Source organism: Rhinolophus sinicus, linkage group LG15, assembly GCF_036562045.2.
Source record: "Rhinolophus sinicus isolate RSC01 linkage group LG15, ASM3656204v1, whole genome shotgun sequence".
NCBI classification, from domain to species: Eukaryota; Metazoa; Chordata; class Mammalia; order Chiroptera; family Rhinolophidae; genus Rhinolophus; species Rhinolophus sinicus.
In genome coordinates, this window is record NC_133764.1 from 3,583,533 (window position 1) to 3,600,645 (window position 17,113).

The following is a 17,113-nucleotide window of genomic DNA, read 5'->3' on the forward strand; positions in this document are numbered from 1 at the left end:
GAAGGGGTTTTTCTTAGGCAAATGCATCAGTAATGGCCACTACGTTTTTACATATCCCTTTACAGTTTTGAAATGCTTTCTCACATATGTTACCTTATTTGCTGTCTTAAATGAAAACAAATGAAGTGGGTCAAAATAGGAGATAGATTGGGGAAAATCTTGAATACCTGACCAAGAGGAATTTGGACTTGATCACAAAAACCTGATGATGCTGCCATATCAGATGTATCAGATTACAGAGGGGACATTTCCAGTCCCAAAGCCCCTAAGTGATTGGCCTTCATATCGCCAGCGAAAGGGTAGAGCTACTGAAGGAATGGCGTAGAGTAACACCTCTTCCTGTGGACCTGCTCTACATGAAGTGCCCTGGAATAGCAGATCCCAGGTCTCTGAAGATAAATGGAAGGCAGCAATAGGACTTCCCACGAATTAGCAGGAGTTAGTAGGCTTAGCCAACTATTGCCCTACCCATTCTCTTAGACTGCTTCACCATCTGGGTGACTACGTATTACTGGTATATTCAGTTTCCAAAATGATGCCTTGATAGATTTATGTGGACCGCCCCACCAGGGGTATGTATGTAGCTGTTTCCACACCAAGGTATTTTCCCTGATTCCTGTATTTCTTTTTCCTTCAGCAGTCTGAGCTCCGCAGGTCATGTTCTACATACCATATTTAGCTCTATTCCCAGGGAATAAGGCTGGACTTTGCCCTAGTCTCTATTTTCTATCCATTCAGCTACCAGCTGAGCTATCTGTCCTGCTTACTGTAGGAGCATTATGAGAACCACATGGAATGGCTAACAGGACTGTGCTTTGAAAAGTATAAAGCTGCCCTCCACAGAAGGAACCCTTGGTAGAGGTAGACATGAAGCAATGGAAATAACTGTATTATTTAGTGCTGAGGCTCATGTCATTTGCCTGCTGGGAAACCTTCAGTGACTCCTTTGACCAAAGTCCTAAGAGGGTCAGTTAATGGCCTTTGTCCATAGAGAGGTTATAGCAGCCTGCCAGAGTGGGGGCAAGGAGAGCCTGTGTCCTCTCAGTCACATTGTGAGTGTCGCCACAGAACCTGAGCCAAAGAGAGATGGATATCTATTCATAATATCTTCAAAAAAGGGAGGTCAAATTGAGGCCTTGGCCTCACATCATGTGATGCTATAGATCCATGTACAAACAAGGGGACAGAGAAGGAGCTAGGTCTGTGGTGTGGCCAAGTGGAGACACAGATAAGGTGCAGATCAATCTACAGAGACCTCTGCTCCTGAGATAAGCCACGTGGAGTGGCCTCATTGGAGGGCGGATGTTGACAACTTCCTAGTGCTAAAACATCTTGGTTTTGCAGTCAGAAAGCCTGGGTTCCAATCCAACATAACTTTTCAAGCAAGTTACTTAACTTCACCTGTCAAGGCTCCTCAAAAGATGTTCATGAAGTTAAATGAAGTAACATACCTTTGTACTTTTTCAGTTAAAGCACTGTTACTATTACTCATAAAGATACAACTCATTCCGCCTTGTGTCAGTTTTGCTGTTAACAGATCTGCCTCTCCAACTTGCAGACAGAGCCTTGTCTCATTGATGTCTGTTTCTTCCCCTCAGCAACAAGTACAAAGCCCCAAAAGTGCGTTCTGTGGAATTGTCCATCGATTTCTAGTTGCGTCATGTTTCTAAATCTTATCTCTTTCAACGGAAATCTGGTTGCTTAAGGGTAGCACCCCCATGTAATTCCTGTCACAGACTGACACACAGTTAACAGAGCTTAGCAAAAAGTTTGCGCCTGATTAGAAATGATGCTCACATTCTGCTTCTTCCTCCCAGGGATTTCCCAGATGACCCAGGTGTGCAGTGGGACACAGAGCATGTGGCCAGCGTCCTCCTCCAGCACATAGAAGTGAATGGCATTAACCTGGTAGGAGACACCCTCCCAGGATGCAGAGCTGGGGGGTCTCAGTCACACCTCTCCTGCGGCTGCCCTCTCACTTCTAGCCCTTCTCCAGGGCCACTCTAAAAAGAGGCCAAAACCTCCAGTGCTCTCTCTTAAACCTCCTGATGACAACATACCTCTTATGAAACTAAGTAACCAAATGGTCAGCACACTAGGGTAGAGGCAGAGGTTTTTCCAACTGTGTCCTCTTTTATCTCCCCCACCCCCCCTTCTGTCCTGCCACCTAAAATCTCAGGCCCCCAGGAGCCTGTGCTGTGACTCTCATTTGTACAGAACTTCACCTTTTTACCAACCATCTTCATGTTTACAGTATTGTTTTAACTTTAGAGGTAAATGTGTTAAAATTCTTATTTTACTTCAAGGAAATTGAGGTACCAGAGGCCAAGCAGCTAGCCTAGGTTTGGCAAGTGATGAAACTAGGATTTTAAGCCTCAATTTCTCACTCCAAAAATCACGAGGATATATTCACAACCAGTACAAGGAGAACACTTGAGTCACAGAGCAATAGTGGAGATTCACGTTTACCTGCAGAGGTGGACACGTCTGGGAATATGCAGGAGTGAGCCTCACCTGTGGTCAGTTTTCAGGCTGCCAAGAAGGCTTACTGTCCCCTTCTGCAATAATAATCCTAAAATTCAACCATTCAAAGCCTCAGTCATAAAAAATGAAGTTTTGATAAATCCTCATTAAAAGAAGAATCCTTCTGGCAGAGAAACATGTTAGGCTTTTATCAATGATGAATTTGCTGAGTGAATTAACTTATTAGACCTTTCGTAAGAACATATATCCGTTGATTTATTGGTCAGACCGTCTTTGTTTTCTCATGACAGAAATACAGAAACTTAGTCCACACAAGCCAAAAGGGCATCTAACTGGCTCACTGCAAATCTGAACATGAAAAACCGGAGGGTGCCATCCATGGGCTTAGGAGTCAAACTCCCCACCCTGCCGACTGCCCCCGCCCCCACAGTCAGAGCTGGTCTTCAGGGCCAGCCTGAAGAAACACAGTGAGGTCTGTGAAGTATGCTGCAGTACCCGTGAGAACCCCAGGACTAGCCCCTGAATACTCTCTCTCCTCCCCTACTTCAGTGCATAAGAAGAGCTGATCTCCCCAGTAACTCCTGCTTGTAGGATAAACTTCTATCTTTCTAAACTTGGCCTTCTTCAGTCTGGCCCTTACTTAAGTACTGGACACTGGTCAACAGGATTGGTCCTTGCTGAAGATCCAGGTTTTTTAGACCACATTGCAGCTGGCCTCGACTCTGAACGTCCAGGGAGGATCTCAGGGCACAGACATCTCTCTATGCCACTCTTGTTCTCAGAAGAGTCTCCCAAGTTTGTGTCCCAGAAAAGTGATTTGTGGTCCAGGCTCGCCTCAAGCCTGCCTTCTCCAGGAAGCCTTCCCTGACTTCTTCAGCCCTCCTGAGGATCCCTGCAGTATCGCTGTGTGCCCGACTCCTGTGACGCGTGTTGCTGTTTATCCTTTAACTTACAGACCATGTCTTGCGAACTAGGCTGTAAGGTACATGAAGGCAAGAACTACACCATGGCATCTTTCTACCCCCAAGAACAGGCCTAGACCGTGCTCATCCCCAAGCTGCTGCAACTATTAACTGCTACCCGGCTGCCTGGGATCCTTCCTGTTTTCTGAGCTGCTCACATCCATTCAAATGAGCGAGGGGACCTTTATTGACAGGATAATCTTGAATCGATTTAATTTCTGTAAACAAGGAAATCCTTCTAAAACAGCTCTATAACACACCTTACTGTTAATAAGGAAACTCTCAGGTTATGAGAGTGCAGTTGGGAATCATTTCCCTGGTCTGCACTTCGTGTGACATTAGAAATATAAGGCCACGCTAACACCGTGGCTGGTGTGGACATAAGTGGCTGTAGTTGAGCCAAATATGGTTTCCACTCAGCCTCCCATGACGCAGTGAAACGTACTTTCACACAGACCTACAGTCCCTGCATGCCAGGAACGAGGGGTTAATACTAGGCAGGTGAGAAGTCACTCTATGGAGTGTGCCCCGTACCAAGCTGAGTGCATAAATCTTGGGAGGGCCCCAGGTGCCCTGTCCAGACTGGAAGTATCGACTGCACAACTAGAGAAGATGAAGCACCAAGAGGGAGGCATAGACAGAAGGAGCACAGAGCTAAGTCATGGGAAGGTAGCTTCTCACCTGGGCTGTGCTGGAATGATAGCGTAATCTCTCATTGTCCAAAGCCAAAGCTGGCTCTGCAGCCATCAGCACAATGTATGGAAGGAAACTGAGTTCTGTCTTGTCCCAGCTCTGTTGGATGTGCCTGTCACTGAAGGAGCACTGCAAGAACCACGTAGAATAGCTGATAGGACAAAGCTTTGGAAAGTATACTCTGCCCTCTACAGAAAATAGTCTAGGAGTTTGGTAGTATCTTTGAATGTCAAGCAGGCTAGGTCCTGGGCCCAACCCCTATCTCACTCTTTCATTTCCACAAATATTTATTGAGCACCTGCTATGTGATATTCATTATCTATTGTGAACTGGAGATACAGCAATGAGCCAAACACACCTAGTTCCTGCTCCCTTGGGGCAGGATGTCTCAATAGTGGCACTATTGACATTTGGGGATGGATAATTCTTTGTTGTAGGGGCTGTCCTGTGCATTGTAGAATGTTGAGCAGCACCCCTGGACTCTATCCGCTAGATAACCACCCACCTCTGCCCAGTAGCAACTTCCCTCATTCATCACAATAAAAATGGCTGCAGACATTGCCAAATGTCTCTGGGGAAAAACTGCCCCCAGTTGAGAACCACTGTCTCAGAGAAACCAGAGAAACCCCACTGTTATCTCTTATTTATTGGGGTCTGGGTAAGATTTCATTTGAACAAAGTTTTCTGCAACTTAACAGGGGAAAAAAGTGGATGGAGTCTGTAAAGAACTACAGGTGCCATTGTTGTCATGCAGAAATCTGCAAAAGTCCAGGGAACTAGATACAACTGAGCTCAGCCCTCCTGCAACAGAAAGAAAGAGGGTGATTATAAAAAGAAATGGAATGAGGAAGAAACAAAGACCTTGGAGAATTTGAAAAATGACTGAGCCAAACTCCATGTGGCCCCAAATCCCCTAACCAAGGGCATGCCCTCCAGCATGCCTAGGATAATAACCTGGCCCCAACCGGCCAGCTCTATCTGATGGCAATGAACTTAGAGCTGAGGCACTCTAGCCTTTATCGCTGTGTTGTTCTAAACACTTCCACGTGGCTTTATTTTATCTTCACCTCAACCCAGTGAGGAAAATAGGGCAGCTATTGCTTTTCTTATCTCTCAGATGAGGAAACCAAGACCTTGAAAGTTGAAATAACTTCCAGTGGTAAAGTTCTGTGACTTGCTCAACCGACTGGGGTTAACTAGTGTCAAAGAGAACAGTAGGTGCAGGCCTCCCCCCGCCCACCATGTTGCATGGAGGAATGGGGTCAGAACGGGAGACTTAAATTATATGGTTAACTTTTATTTAAAAGACTGCATATTTAAAAGTAGTTTTAGGTTCACAGCAAAATTGAGCAGAAAGCACATACATACCCTCTGTCCTCCACAATTTGTTGCAATCAGTGAACCTTCATTGACACATCATCATCACCCAAAATCTGCAGTTTACATTAGAGTTCACTTTTGGTGTCGTATGTTCTGTGGATTTTGACAAATGTGTAATGTCATATACCCACCATTATACAATTAGCTTTTTATAAGCCTTTAACTCGTTTTTTAAACTGTTCATTATAGAAAATTTCAAGATTACAAAGTAGAGAGAATAGTTTAACGAACCTCACTGTGTTCCGATCACTCAGCTTCAGTAACTAACACATAGTCAATACTATTTTCATTTAAACACCTGTTCACCTCCCCACCTCCTGTACTATTTTGAAGCAAATGCTCATCATCGTATTTCGTATTTAAATACCTTAGTATGCAATTCTAAAAGATATCGAGTCTTTTATTAACATAACTATATCATTATCATACCTAAAAATTAATATAATGTTTCACATTTCCAATAGTCTCATGTCATAAATATGTTTTTGTTTTTGCAGCTTGTGTGAATCAGGATTAGTTAATAGGACTTTAAATTTTCTTTCAATCTATAGCCACCCCTCTACAGCCTGTGCTCAATAAACGTTAGCTGCTTAGAGTTTTCTAAACATGAAGTCAACATGTTTTATGGTTTAGTATAGAAAGACCAATAGTGAATCTTTTCCCATTAATATTCCAATCCCAGTCCCATCAACCCTAACCAACCATTTCTATTCCTTTTTATGAGGCCTTGGTTACTTTATTATATTTCTTTTGTTATTCAAGCTATCCTATTATTATCATCATTATTATTATTGATACTGATATTATTTAAATTGTTCCTTGGGCTTTTTAAAATTCATCTGTGTAGAAATGAAATATTGGAACCTAGACTAACCTAGTAGTTAATAAACAGATGCTATATCTGTGAAAATGGAAACAGAGGCAGTCTGTGAATAAATATATTTCTTCTGTGATCTTAATCCCAGGTCATGGTAGAAATTGTCCCTAAAAGCTTTTGTGCCCTTGGTATGGCACGAGGAAAAGAGACTCAATAAATCAGGCAACATCTACATGAACAAAGTTCACACAGGAGCCAGCCAGGAAAACTAAATATGCTAATAACTGGCTTGGCAGATAAGAAACAAAGATATTCTGAACCCATGTTTCTATCATGGCTGAATTCCACTGTGCTCCACTAGTCAGGAACAAAATAAACAGTGGCAAAGTCTCCATGCCATGGGCCAAACCAGTAGTTACACACCATTGATCTGAGCCAGTCATATCAGATATACTCAGAAATTGAAAAGTTTCATGGTTCTGTACTCTTCTTCCCTTCCCAAGGGAACGGAGACAGCTAGTTAGAAGTGGAGGCCTGAGTGAAACCCTGTATTTCTCTGCAGGTGGTGACTTTCGATGTGGGGGGCGTAAGCGGCCACAGCAATCATGTTGCTCTGTACACGGCCGTGAGGTACGATTCTCTGGGTGATGGCGGTGGGAGAGGCTGGTTCATTTGCTCAGGTGGACAGTTCTCAGGTGCTTTCCCACTCATTATCTGAGCCCCATGAAACTCGCTACTGTCAGAAGCCAGTGTTGGCCATGTCGTTCGCTACATCTCACCACATCCTTCCCAGGAGAAATCTCTGTCAAGTCTTAATTATAGTTTCGTCTCCTAAGCAGCTGAGAATTTTTTTTTTACCCTGCAGATACAGCAAAGGGGTAACTGATTTTACTTCTCTCTTTGCTTTGGCCACAGAAAGCTTTAGGGCCAAATTGGCAACCCCTTGTAGCACATGTGTGCGATTTTAAGGATTGAGTTCTGTGAACCACTGTGCCTCCTAGTTTCACCTTCTTTTTCCTCCTCTTATTCTTATTTACTTTGTTATCTTCTGTTGTAGATTTTCACACTTCTCAAACCTTTCTTTGGAGAAAGAGGATATACATATAAAATATGAAATCTCATTTATTTTTCACAGTCACCCTATTTTACTGATATGTTATCTGTATTTTACCCCCCCCCCCAAAAAAAAATGAAACTCAAAGATATTAGGGGCTTACTCAGGATCATGCAAACACATAGACCATGTTTCCCATCGTCTAGAGAAGCGCTTCTGGGTGCCATGAGCACTGGGGTGGCGCACGTGGCCCAGCAATGAGAGAGGGGTAATTTGAAATGAAGGACTTACCTTATTACCTTCTTCTAAACATGCCCAACATTCTCAGACAGGAGCAGTGAAATATGTGAAGATGGAAATGACCTCACCTATAGCATTAAGTGCAACCTCCTCATTTGACCAAGGCAGTGAAGTGGTTTGTCCAGAGCTGCCAGGCTGAGCACCGGCAGAGGCAGCTTGGGAATCCAGGAATCCCAGGACTCCATTCATTATCTTGTCTGTTACCTGGGAAGACCTTTCCAGTGTTGGGACCTTCCAGCCCTCTCCCTAAATTGTGCATCACCTACTGGAAGATGCTAGAAATTGTTACCCAGTCTTTCCACACAGCTCCTCTTTTTCCTTAACTGTGGAATGAGGGCAGGCAAGAATGCTTTCCCCTCCTATAAAGACTGTTCACATCCTGTTCCACGGAGAGGCCACACCTGTAGAGAAGGCCTGAGGTCGCATTAGGCCCCTTCAGAATCAGGAGAGACATATCCCCTGGTTACAGTCAGAGATGTAATGTTTTGTGAAGATACATGGGAAAATGAGGCAGCTCGGGAGCAGTTATTTCCAACCAGCCCTGTGGTTACCGTAAGACCTTGGGCTTCCAAGACTGGGACAGACACCAGCCCCATGGAGACCGAGAAGAATAGCTCCACCTCATTCCAGATGCGCGCTGAGCCTTGTCGTTTTTCAGCAAGCTGCCCCTGAGAAAAGACCAGATCAGGCCTGTTCCTAACAAACCAAGAGTACCTAGATAGACAGGGATTGGCTGGGGTACTACAGACTTTTAATACTTCTGGGTCCTCTTCGTCCTAATGAGGGTCACTGTGCTTGAGATAAAACAACTTATTGATATGCCTGACTCCATGCTCCTTTGAAAATGACCTTACAGACCCCACACCCCCTCCACAGTGACACTCCTGAGGAAGTTCACAGTTGCCAGTTCCCCAAGGAACCTCTCACCCCCAAAAAAACGCTTCCTGTACCAGTATCTTACATTGTTTTCCATAAAAGCCCTGAGTTCTCATTCTTGTGTGTTTGAGCTCCCCATCCCCCATATGCGTTTTCCTCGGACATGGTTTAGATTTATGGTTTTCTCAGAAAGTTTCCTGACTACGGGCACCACAGCTGTTTTGAGGCTAGCTATGCCCCCTCCAGAAGCAGAGAGCTGCTTCTATAAAATTTCACCCTTTCAGCCTCCATCCACTCAGCCCTGACCACTGCTAGGCCCTCATCCTCAAGTATCCATTCCCTCTCTGATGGGCCTGTGCCTGCTGTCCTCCCGCCTCCCCAGGTAGGAGCCCTTATTCCAGCCTCAGTCACTTGTGTCCCTCCCGTATCTGAAACCAGAGTGGCTGGCAGTTTTACACAGAAGCAATGTCCATCTTGGTCACCTTAGGTCACAGCAGAGGGGAAGACTCCAGAATCATTTCTTACAGTCCTTGCTGAACATGCCCAGTCAGAAAAGAGGAGCGATTTATCCAAGGCTGCACGCCTCTCCAGAGACAAAGCAGAAACTAGAACGCAGGTCTCCGTCTCCTTTTCTGGTGCTCCAAAGGGCACCTCACTGCCACTTTCCATTAGTAAGCAAGCTTGTGTGAATTGGATTAAATGACTTGACCTCTTCAAGCCTTACTTTTGTCATCTGAAAGATGAGAATATTCACATCTCATCTGTCAGGTTGTTCTGAGGTAATAAAAGCTGTTGCTACAGAGCACCCAGGGTAACCGAGCATCATCCCTGACATAAGCGGTACTGCCTTCCTCCTTCCTGCCTTTCCACATGCCCTTCTGGCCCTTCCTTTTGTATTCTTCTTGCCATAGATGGTTGCTTGTGAAAGCTGCCAGGAAAACCAAAGCAACATCACAGAAGGAGGGGAGACGCTGGGGGACCACACAGCCACTCTGTAAATTGCAGGAAGCACTTCCTAGAAGAGGCAGCCCCCAGGCTGGCATTCATTCCCAAGCCCAAAGTGGTCTCACAGTTTCACAGAGGCTCAGCTGTGGGTGCCCATCCTGATGGCAGACCCCAAGTCTCCATTCCACTCGTGGTTCTGCTCCCTTGGGCTTCAGAGCTCCTCTCTACTTGTCACTTAAGGCTGCCACCTGCAGCTGCAGCCCCTTCAGTTCCACACAGAAATGCCAAGGGGATAAGGTTTTTCTTCTGAGCTGCCCTTCCTTCCCCTCCCTGGGCCTCAGCAACATCTGTAGCCATAGGACCCTCCTCAGTCTGGGTAGCCACCCCACCCCCCCGCCCCCGACCTCAGGCACTAACGCTTACTGGATGACTTGTCCTCTTGTGCAGAGAAGGCTCCACGCTCCTCTTGGCAGAGGACAATTGCGGTCCACTTCCATCCTTCCTCCCCTCTGTGCCTGCCTTCTACTCCCACCAATCTACTAAAAATTGTCTCCACAGTCACCTCCTGGCTGCTCAACTCCCTAAGGTTTACTTCAGTCCTCATCTGTCTTGACCTTTCTGTGGCATTTGACCCTGCCTATCACTCACTGAAATGCTGCTTGACCTGCCTCACACCAGCTTGTTCTCACTCCTCTGGCCCCTTCTCAGTCTCTTCCTGGCTTCCTTCCACCAGAAGGCCCTTCCTTGTCCCCATTCCCAGGGATCCCTCCCCAAACCCAGCTCCTCTAGTGCAGATTCCTCAGTGGCATTGTGTGATTTCAGCACAGGTATGGTTGAAAGTAAACTGACATCTTAAGACGCTTAACCATAGAGCTGGGAGGACTATGGGTAGAGCTGGGCCCCTTATTAACTCTCTAGTCTTGACTTCCTGTTGAACTGTATATAGTAACCACGGCTGGTGGCGGTGAGAGGGGAGGGGATGCAAATAAAAGGAGAAACCTTGTTGGGCTCCTCTCTTCTTCCCACGTGGGTGGCGGGTGGGCGAGACCGGCCAGCGAGTGTGCACACACTCTTTGTTGTTTTTTTCTTTCCCCGAATAAACCATTTACTTTTTGGTGGATTATCTGGAGAATTATTTGGCCAATCGACAGTGTGTATCTCCAGTGCTCACCTCTCTCCTTAACGTAGATCCTGCATTTCCAACGCTTTCCGTGGAGATCCTGACCACCCCAAACTCAGAATATCCCAGGGCTCTACCCAGACTGCAGGACAAATCACCTCTGTTCTCAGGATCCCAGAAACATTTTTCAGATTTTTCTGTTTCTCAGGACTCTGCTGAGGAGTCAGACCCATAGTTTATCAATTATCTCCCAACTTCTCTTCCATAACCTCTGCCCACAAGAATCCCTTTTAATATCCATGTGTGTCTGTATGTTGGGGTGGAGACTACCCACGGCATCCTCCATACTTCAGCTTTCAAAACAACAAAGGGGACTAGAGATTCAGGGATAATTGCTGCTGACTGCCTCCCTCCTCCTCTTAACAGCTCAAGCACAGGATGGCTTCCCTGTCAGAGGTGGGAGTGGGGCAGGTCAAAAAGGACAGAGGGGCTATCAGGGAAGAAATGTCAATATTTTAAGATATTCTCCCACCATACTCACATTACAATTTCAAAAGAGAAAAACCTTGAAGAGTCCCCCGCAGTTACCTTCCTCTCTAATGGGCAAAACTTGGACCACGGCACTTCATAAGCCATTGGCCAGCCTCCAGACTGGCTGTCCTTGTGTAAGGAACCCACGCTGGTCCCTTTAGCTGTAGCCAGATGTATGGAACCCCATGAATCTATGTGGCAAAAGGAAGTACCTAGGAACCTACCTGGAGGGACCATAGGGTGTGGCAGGCCTTACGCTGGAGGCCCATCCTGTTAGCTGCAAAGGAAATCTTACTCGCTCTCCTCTTGTCCTTTCCCTCCTCCAGGACCCTGCACTCAGAAGGGAAGCTACCTAAAGGTAAGGCCTGCCCCTTTTGCAAAAGGCCGCTGGCTAAGGTAAGGCCATCGTCCCTCAAGGAAACTCAGGGTGAACTTTGTAAATACACAGAGAGCTGCCCTGGGCCAGGCAGAGGCGGAGAGAGTGGGAGGACTGGCCATGTTCTTCGTGACTCGCCTCAGTGTTTCTGACAGTGTGGGTCCCTAGGTCTCAATCAGGTTGTACCACTGGGACGTGCCCAGCCCACCAGGCAGCCTCCGAGTGTGTTTATCTATTTGTTATAAGGGCTTGGCTCATGCAATTATGGAGGCTGAGGAGCCCCACGATCTGCCATCTGCAAGCTGGGGGCCCAGGAAAGATGGTGGTGTAAGTCAGCCTGAGTCCAAAGACCTGAGAAGCAGGGGAGCCAATGATGGAAATCCTAGTCTGAAGGCAGAAAATGACCCATATCCCAGCCAAGTCAGGCAGAAAAGAGTGAGTTCTCTCTTTCTCTGCCTTTTGAAAATTAAAACAATTAATAAAATTACCTAGTAAGGCTCTCTGCTGATTGTACACTGAAGACCACCCACATAGGGGAGGGCGGTCTGCTTCACTGAGTCCACAGACTTAAATGCTAATCTCATCCAGAGACACCCTCACAGACACACCCAGAATAATGTTTAGCCCAATATCTGGGCACCCATCAACAATAAAATCACAGTAGGCCTTTCCCATTCACCTGTCTAGCTTACCCATAGGGTCGGTCTTTCCTACCGCTGGTGTTCTTTCAGTCTGTCCATCCAAACTCATGTCCCATTCCCCAATTAATTAGCCAAGTTATCAATGACTGATAGGTGCTTGATGGATTAATCTGCTTGTGTTAAACTCTTCCTAATGCAAACGACGGTGTTTGACCATTTACTGCGTGACACTGATGCTAGTTTCTGATCTGTCAGTAGGGATGAGGTACATCCCTCACAGGTGTGATACAGAGATGAAACAAATGAAAACATAAGTAGTGTGTGCCCTTTCTGAGTGGGATTACTGAGCTTACCAAGCTGTGAGGTCTTTGGAATATGACTGTAGTTCATTTGATTCTTATATATTAACCCTGTGATACAGGCATGTCCCACACGATCAATGCCATTTTACAGATAAGAAAACTGAGGCTCAGAGATGCTAAGGGACTTGCCCAAATCTGTCAGTTCTTTAGTGACACAGCAGGTCTCTGGCCTCCGAATACAGACACTCCTGTCTCCATCCCCTTTCCCTTGGCCCTGAGGTAGCCAAATCCCAACCTCTAGCAACCAACCTTTTCTTGCTATAGCATGCAGCGGGGAGGGCAGCGGCCAGCTGTTCTGTGGCCGTTTCACTCCTCATCTGTGAGGATGATGAGCAAAGAACAGCTTTGGTGCCACAGAGTAACCGGGCAACTCCCCGGCCACTACCCAGCCCAGGCCTGAGCCCCAAGAACAGGTAGGTCGCTCAGGGGAGATCTGCCCAGAAGCAACAACACTCCTCCGTTTTCTCCTCTCCCTTCCCCACCCAGGGTGCTCTGTGCTCACGCTTCAGTCTGTGAATGTGCTGCGCAAGTACATCTCCCTTCTGGACCTGCCCTTTTCTCTGCTTCAAACCAGCGATGTCCTCTTCGTGCTCACCAGCAAAGAAGTGGCACAGGCCAAGGTGAGGATTGCAGATTCTTGGACAGCCCAGCTCCAGGTCTGTGCCCCAGACCTCCTGGCCTCTCAGAACCCTGGTTCTGCAGAGGCCCTAACCAAACACCTTCCCCTGCAGTTCAGCATCTGTCCTGAGTGTTAGCACGACTGATAGACCATGGGTGTCACGAATTTTCAAGAACTTCTTCCTTTTATTTTTTCTGATTGTAAAAATAATGCGTGCTTTAAAAAGTAAGTAATAGCACATGTTCATTGTAGAAAATCTGGAAATACATAAAAGTATCAAAAGGATCAAATGATAGAAGTCTATTGTTGAAGCATTAAATGAAATAAGTGTGTAAACTGGTATAGCCTTTGTGGGAAGTAATAGTAACAAATGTCAGAAATCTCAGACATTGTACTTACCTTTTGATATTCTTGATACATTAAATGAAAACAAACAGGTTACAGAGCAGTGTGATACATTTTTATACACATACACATGAAAAAAGTCAAAGAACATGTGAAAAAATATTCATATTGATTACCTCTGAGTGGTGGGATTTTCGGTGAGTTTAAGTTTGTCTTTTAATTTTTAAAACTTTATAAAATAATCATGTATTACTTATATAATTCAATAAATTTATACTTACTCTGACCTAACAATTTTTATCTTTAGAATTTTATCCTAAAGAAATGAATAAAAGTGTACCCAGAGATTTATGTATAGGACTGTTCATTACAATAATTCGTGACAGCCAAAAAAGGAGCTAATAATCAGCAGGTGAATTACGTAGTATTATATAAGCAGTAAAATCATAGCTTTGAAAGACATGTAATGAAAAATGCTCTAAAGTGGAGAAAGGCGAATAGAAACAGTTTTGAAATCTTGTGTCATCCCCTTGGAACATTTGAACAAAATGTCATAGAAAAATAAAGTTGGTAAAAAACCAAATTAGCAATAAATATGTAATTCCCGTAGTTGCCCATCTAGTTGAATGGATGCTGAAAAGTTACTGAAAAATTAGGGGATTTAAATAAATTGGCCACTTGGGCAGCATGATGTGGGAAACTCTTGAAACTTATAACTATTACAAGTAGACAGATCAAGTATCTTTGGACTACAAAGTTCATCCATTCTTTCACAGTTTTTCTAAAATAAACATTTTATGTTTACTAAGGTCTTAAAATGTTTAACACTATTCTATGAGTTCATCCATTTTTGTTTCTACAAATAATTTTTTATTTAAAAAATTTAGTTGTATTTCCTGTTGAAATTATGCTGTGTAATATTTTGCCTAAATTTTATCTTATGGTGAAGCTCCCTTTATCATTTAAAGCTTGTGGTTATATCACAGGTATACTTACATTTTCAAAGCCCTGTGTGTTCTGATAATAAATATAAAATGAGCTCTTTAAATAGAGGTTTGCAACGATATTAACTTAGAGATGCAGGTTAATTTTGGTACTTAGAGAAAAACAGGCAGGAACCATTTCTATATGTTTACATGTAGTTAAAACCAGTTGCTATGATCTATTGTGTTTAAAAACTAAAGTACACAAGGTCTGAGTAACAAGATAATAAACATTTCCCCACTAGATGGCAAGGAGAACCCATACCTATGGGTACCATCCTTTATTCCTTCTACTAGTGGTTGTGCCTCCCCGGCCTGCCTAATTCAGGAGTCTGAGCGTAGTATTCTAGCTTACTTCCCATAAACCGTCCCTGTATGTGTCATATATTTGAAGTAGTGGAGCAAAATGTAGGCTCTAGAGTCAATCAGATGACTCTGGGTTCAAATGTCAGCTCTGCCACCTACCAGCTGTTTGAGATTGATGAGTTTCCTCATCTATTTTTTAAAAAGCAGTAATAACAGTTCTTAACCCACAGGGTTATTAAAATTGAGATAATGAATGGAGACTGAGTGTTCTGGCTGCCGTTGGCTTCATCTGCTATTATCACAAGGGAGTAAGTAGAGATGGCAGAGGGGAGGCAGTGATTGGAGGCCAATCCAGAGAGGTCTGCAGGTAATAGGAAGAAGCCAGATAAGGCTGTAGCATGAGGTGTGTTATTGGAAGGAAGGCCACTGAAAATCACAGCAGTGACTCAGGTGAGGCATTCCATAACTGCCCCTCTCTGATTCTTCCAGAGAGCCATGTCCTGCCACCGCAGCCAGCTCCTGTGGTTCCGTCGGCTCTACGTGCGCTTCTCCCGCTACATGAGAATTAACTCTCTGCATTTCCTCTGAAGCCTGGAAGCCTTTTCAGATCCAAGAAACTAAGGGAGAAAGAAGACCAGGAAGCCTGGGGACGTGGTCTAGAGCTGGCTTACCTCCCTGAGCCAAAGGAGATCTCAACGTGGGTGGCCCCCCAGAACGCTGCTCATTGGTGCTTGTTAGCCCCTAATAAAAGGGGGCCACGCGGGCCGATGGGCTATCTAAACTTCAACTTCTTCCTCTGGGGAAAAAACTATAATCCGAAACAAACCAACCCAAGGATAATAGCTGCCCTGCTAGCTTCTCAAGTTCTTGTGAAAAATAATATACATGATAACACAGTGTATGTCAAACACCTAGCACAGAGTCTGCTATTATTGTAAATGAATGTAAAAGCACTCTAAAATCACTTCCCAGATGCAATGATGCAGTATTTTTACACTTTCCAAAGCAGGTTCACCAAACGCACGCACGCATACACCCAGGAACAGTCTATGTTGAATTAGTTGAGCCCTAATTCCTTTATCTTTGTGGCCCATGTATCAGACTTGAGTCTAGGGAAAACTTGCTCTATTTAACACCAGTCACTGACGGAGGCACTCGGATTCCCGTCACTGTGCTGGGCAGTTTCACACAGATGAGCCTGATGTGGGCCGGTCCTCAGGGAGCTACAGTCAAATACCTCAGCTCTCAGTCTTTGGTGAAAAGAGGGAAATAACAAGAGAAATAGGGACCCCCTTTTTTTAAAAAACAGTCAAGAACCTGATACCTGAAAATTGTGCTACAAACAAAAGCACTCTGAGAGGTCTGATTTAGAAGCTGCTCTCAGAGTCCAGCTAATGGTCCAGAGAAGTGGCCCGAGGCAGGGAGCTCAGTGGTCAAGAGCAACAGGCCCTAAAGACTGGTGAGCCTACGTGTGAGGCCAGAATTAGCGGCAAAGTAACCCCACGGCCAAGGTGCTTAACCTATCTCTGCCTCAATTCTCTCACCGGCAAAACCGGGACAATAATGCACCAACTTCAGAGGAGATGATGCCCTGAAGGTGAATGGTAAAGGGTCTGACACACAGTAAAGAAAGATGAGCTGCAGGTATTCTGAGACCTAAAGAATAAGTAGGCATTAAGCAAAGGGACTAGCTTAAGTAGAAGGCCTGAAACTGAGAAGACCGTGGTGTGCATTGTTCCTGACTCCAGGGGCCTGTCAGATGCGGCGCTGAACTGCTGTCTCCATAACAGCAGGTTAGACACCTGCTTGTTGGTTCTCCACCCAAACTTGCTCCAATTAGCTTGAATGCTTCTTGCGGCCAAATATGGCTGACAGAGCTGTCAGGCTCTGAAGCTGGAATCAAAAATGCAAATCTGGCTGTCATCTGTCTACTAAAAATTTGTCAATAGCTCCTAATAAGCTTCATGTGAAAGTGTGACAAGAAATAAGCCACGAACACTGGTTAGAGTGTGGTGGACCAGGCTGAATCATACCCCATTACAAGGAAGACAGACACTGACCCAGCCTTTCTGGACAGCAATTCTCAGTATGTGTTAAAAGCATTCAAAATATACATACTCTGTGGCCTAAGGAAATACTTTAAAAATAAAAATTCTATACACAAAGATCATCACAATATTATTTAAAATAGCAAAATTAGAAAAATCTGGTGATATAACCATATTTAGTAACAAGGAAAAATGTTCATGATATATTAAATTTTAAAAAGCAGGTTAGGAATGGTACAATCCAACTTTTGTCAAGCATACATACATATAA

General features: G+C 44.8%; 1 protein-coding gene across 1 annotated transcript in view; it reads left to right on the top strand.

The window, feature by feature from the left end:
- The window catches only part of PIGL (phosphatidylinositol glycan anchor biosynthesis class L), a 59,690-nt gene extending 42,990 nt beyond the window's left edge, over positions 1–16,700 (top strand). The window contains exons 3-7 of the mRNA XM_019757398.2: positions 1,818–1,908; positions 6,899–6,966; positions 11,489–11,520; positions 13,028–13,161; positions 15,284–16,700. Of these exons, the coding sequence (XP_019612957.2) occupies positions 1,818–1,908; positions 6,899–6,966; positions 11,489–11,520; positions 13,028–13,161; positions 15,284–15,382 (424 nt within the window). The 3' untranslated portion in view covers positions 15,383–16,700. The remainder of the gene's footprint in view (positions 1–1,817; positions 1,909–6,898; positions 6,967–11,488; positions 11,521–13,027; positions 13,162–15,283) is intronic.
- Positions 16,701–17,113: the final 413 nt, after the last annotated feature.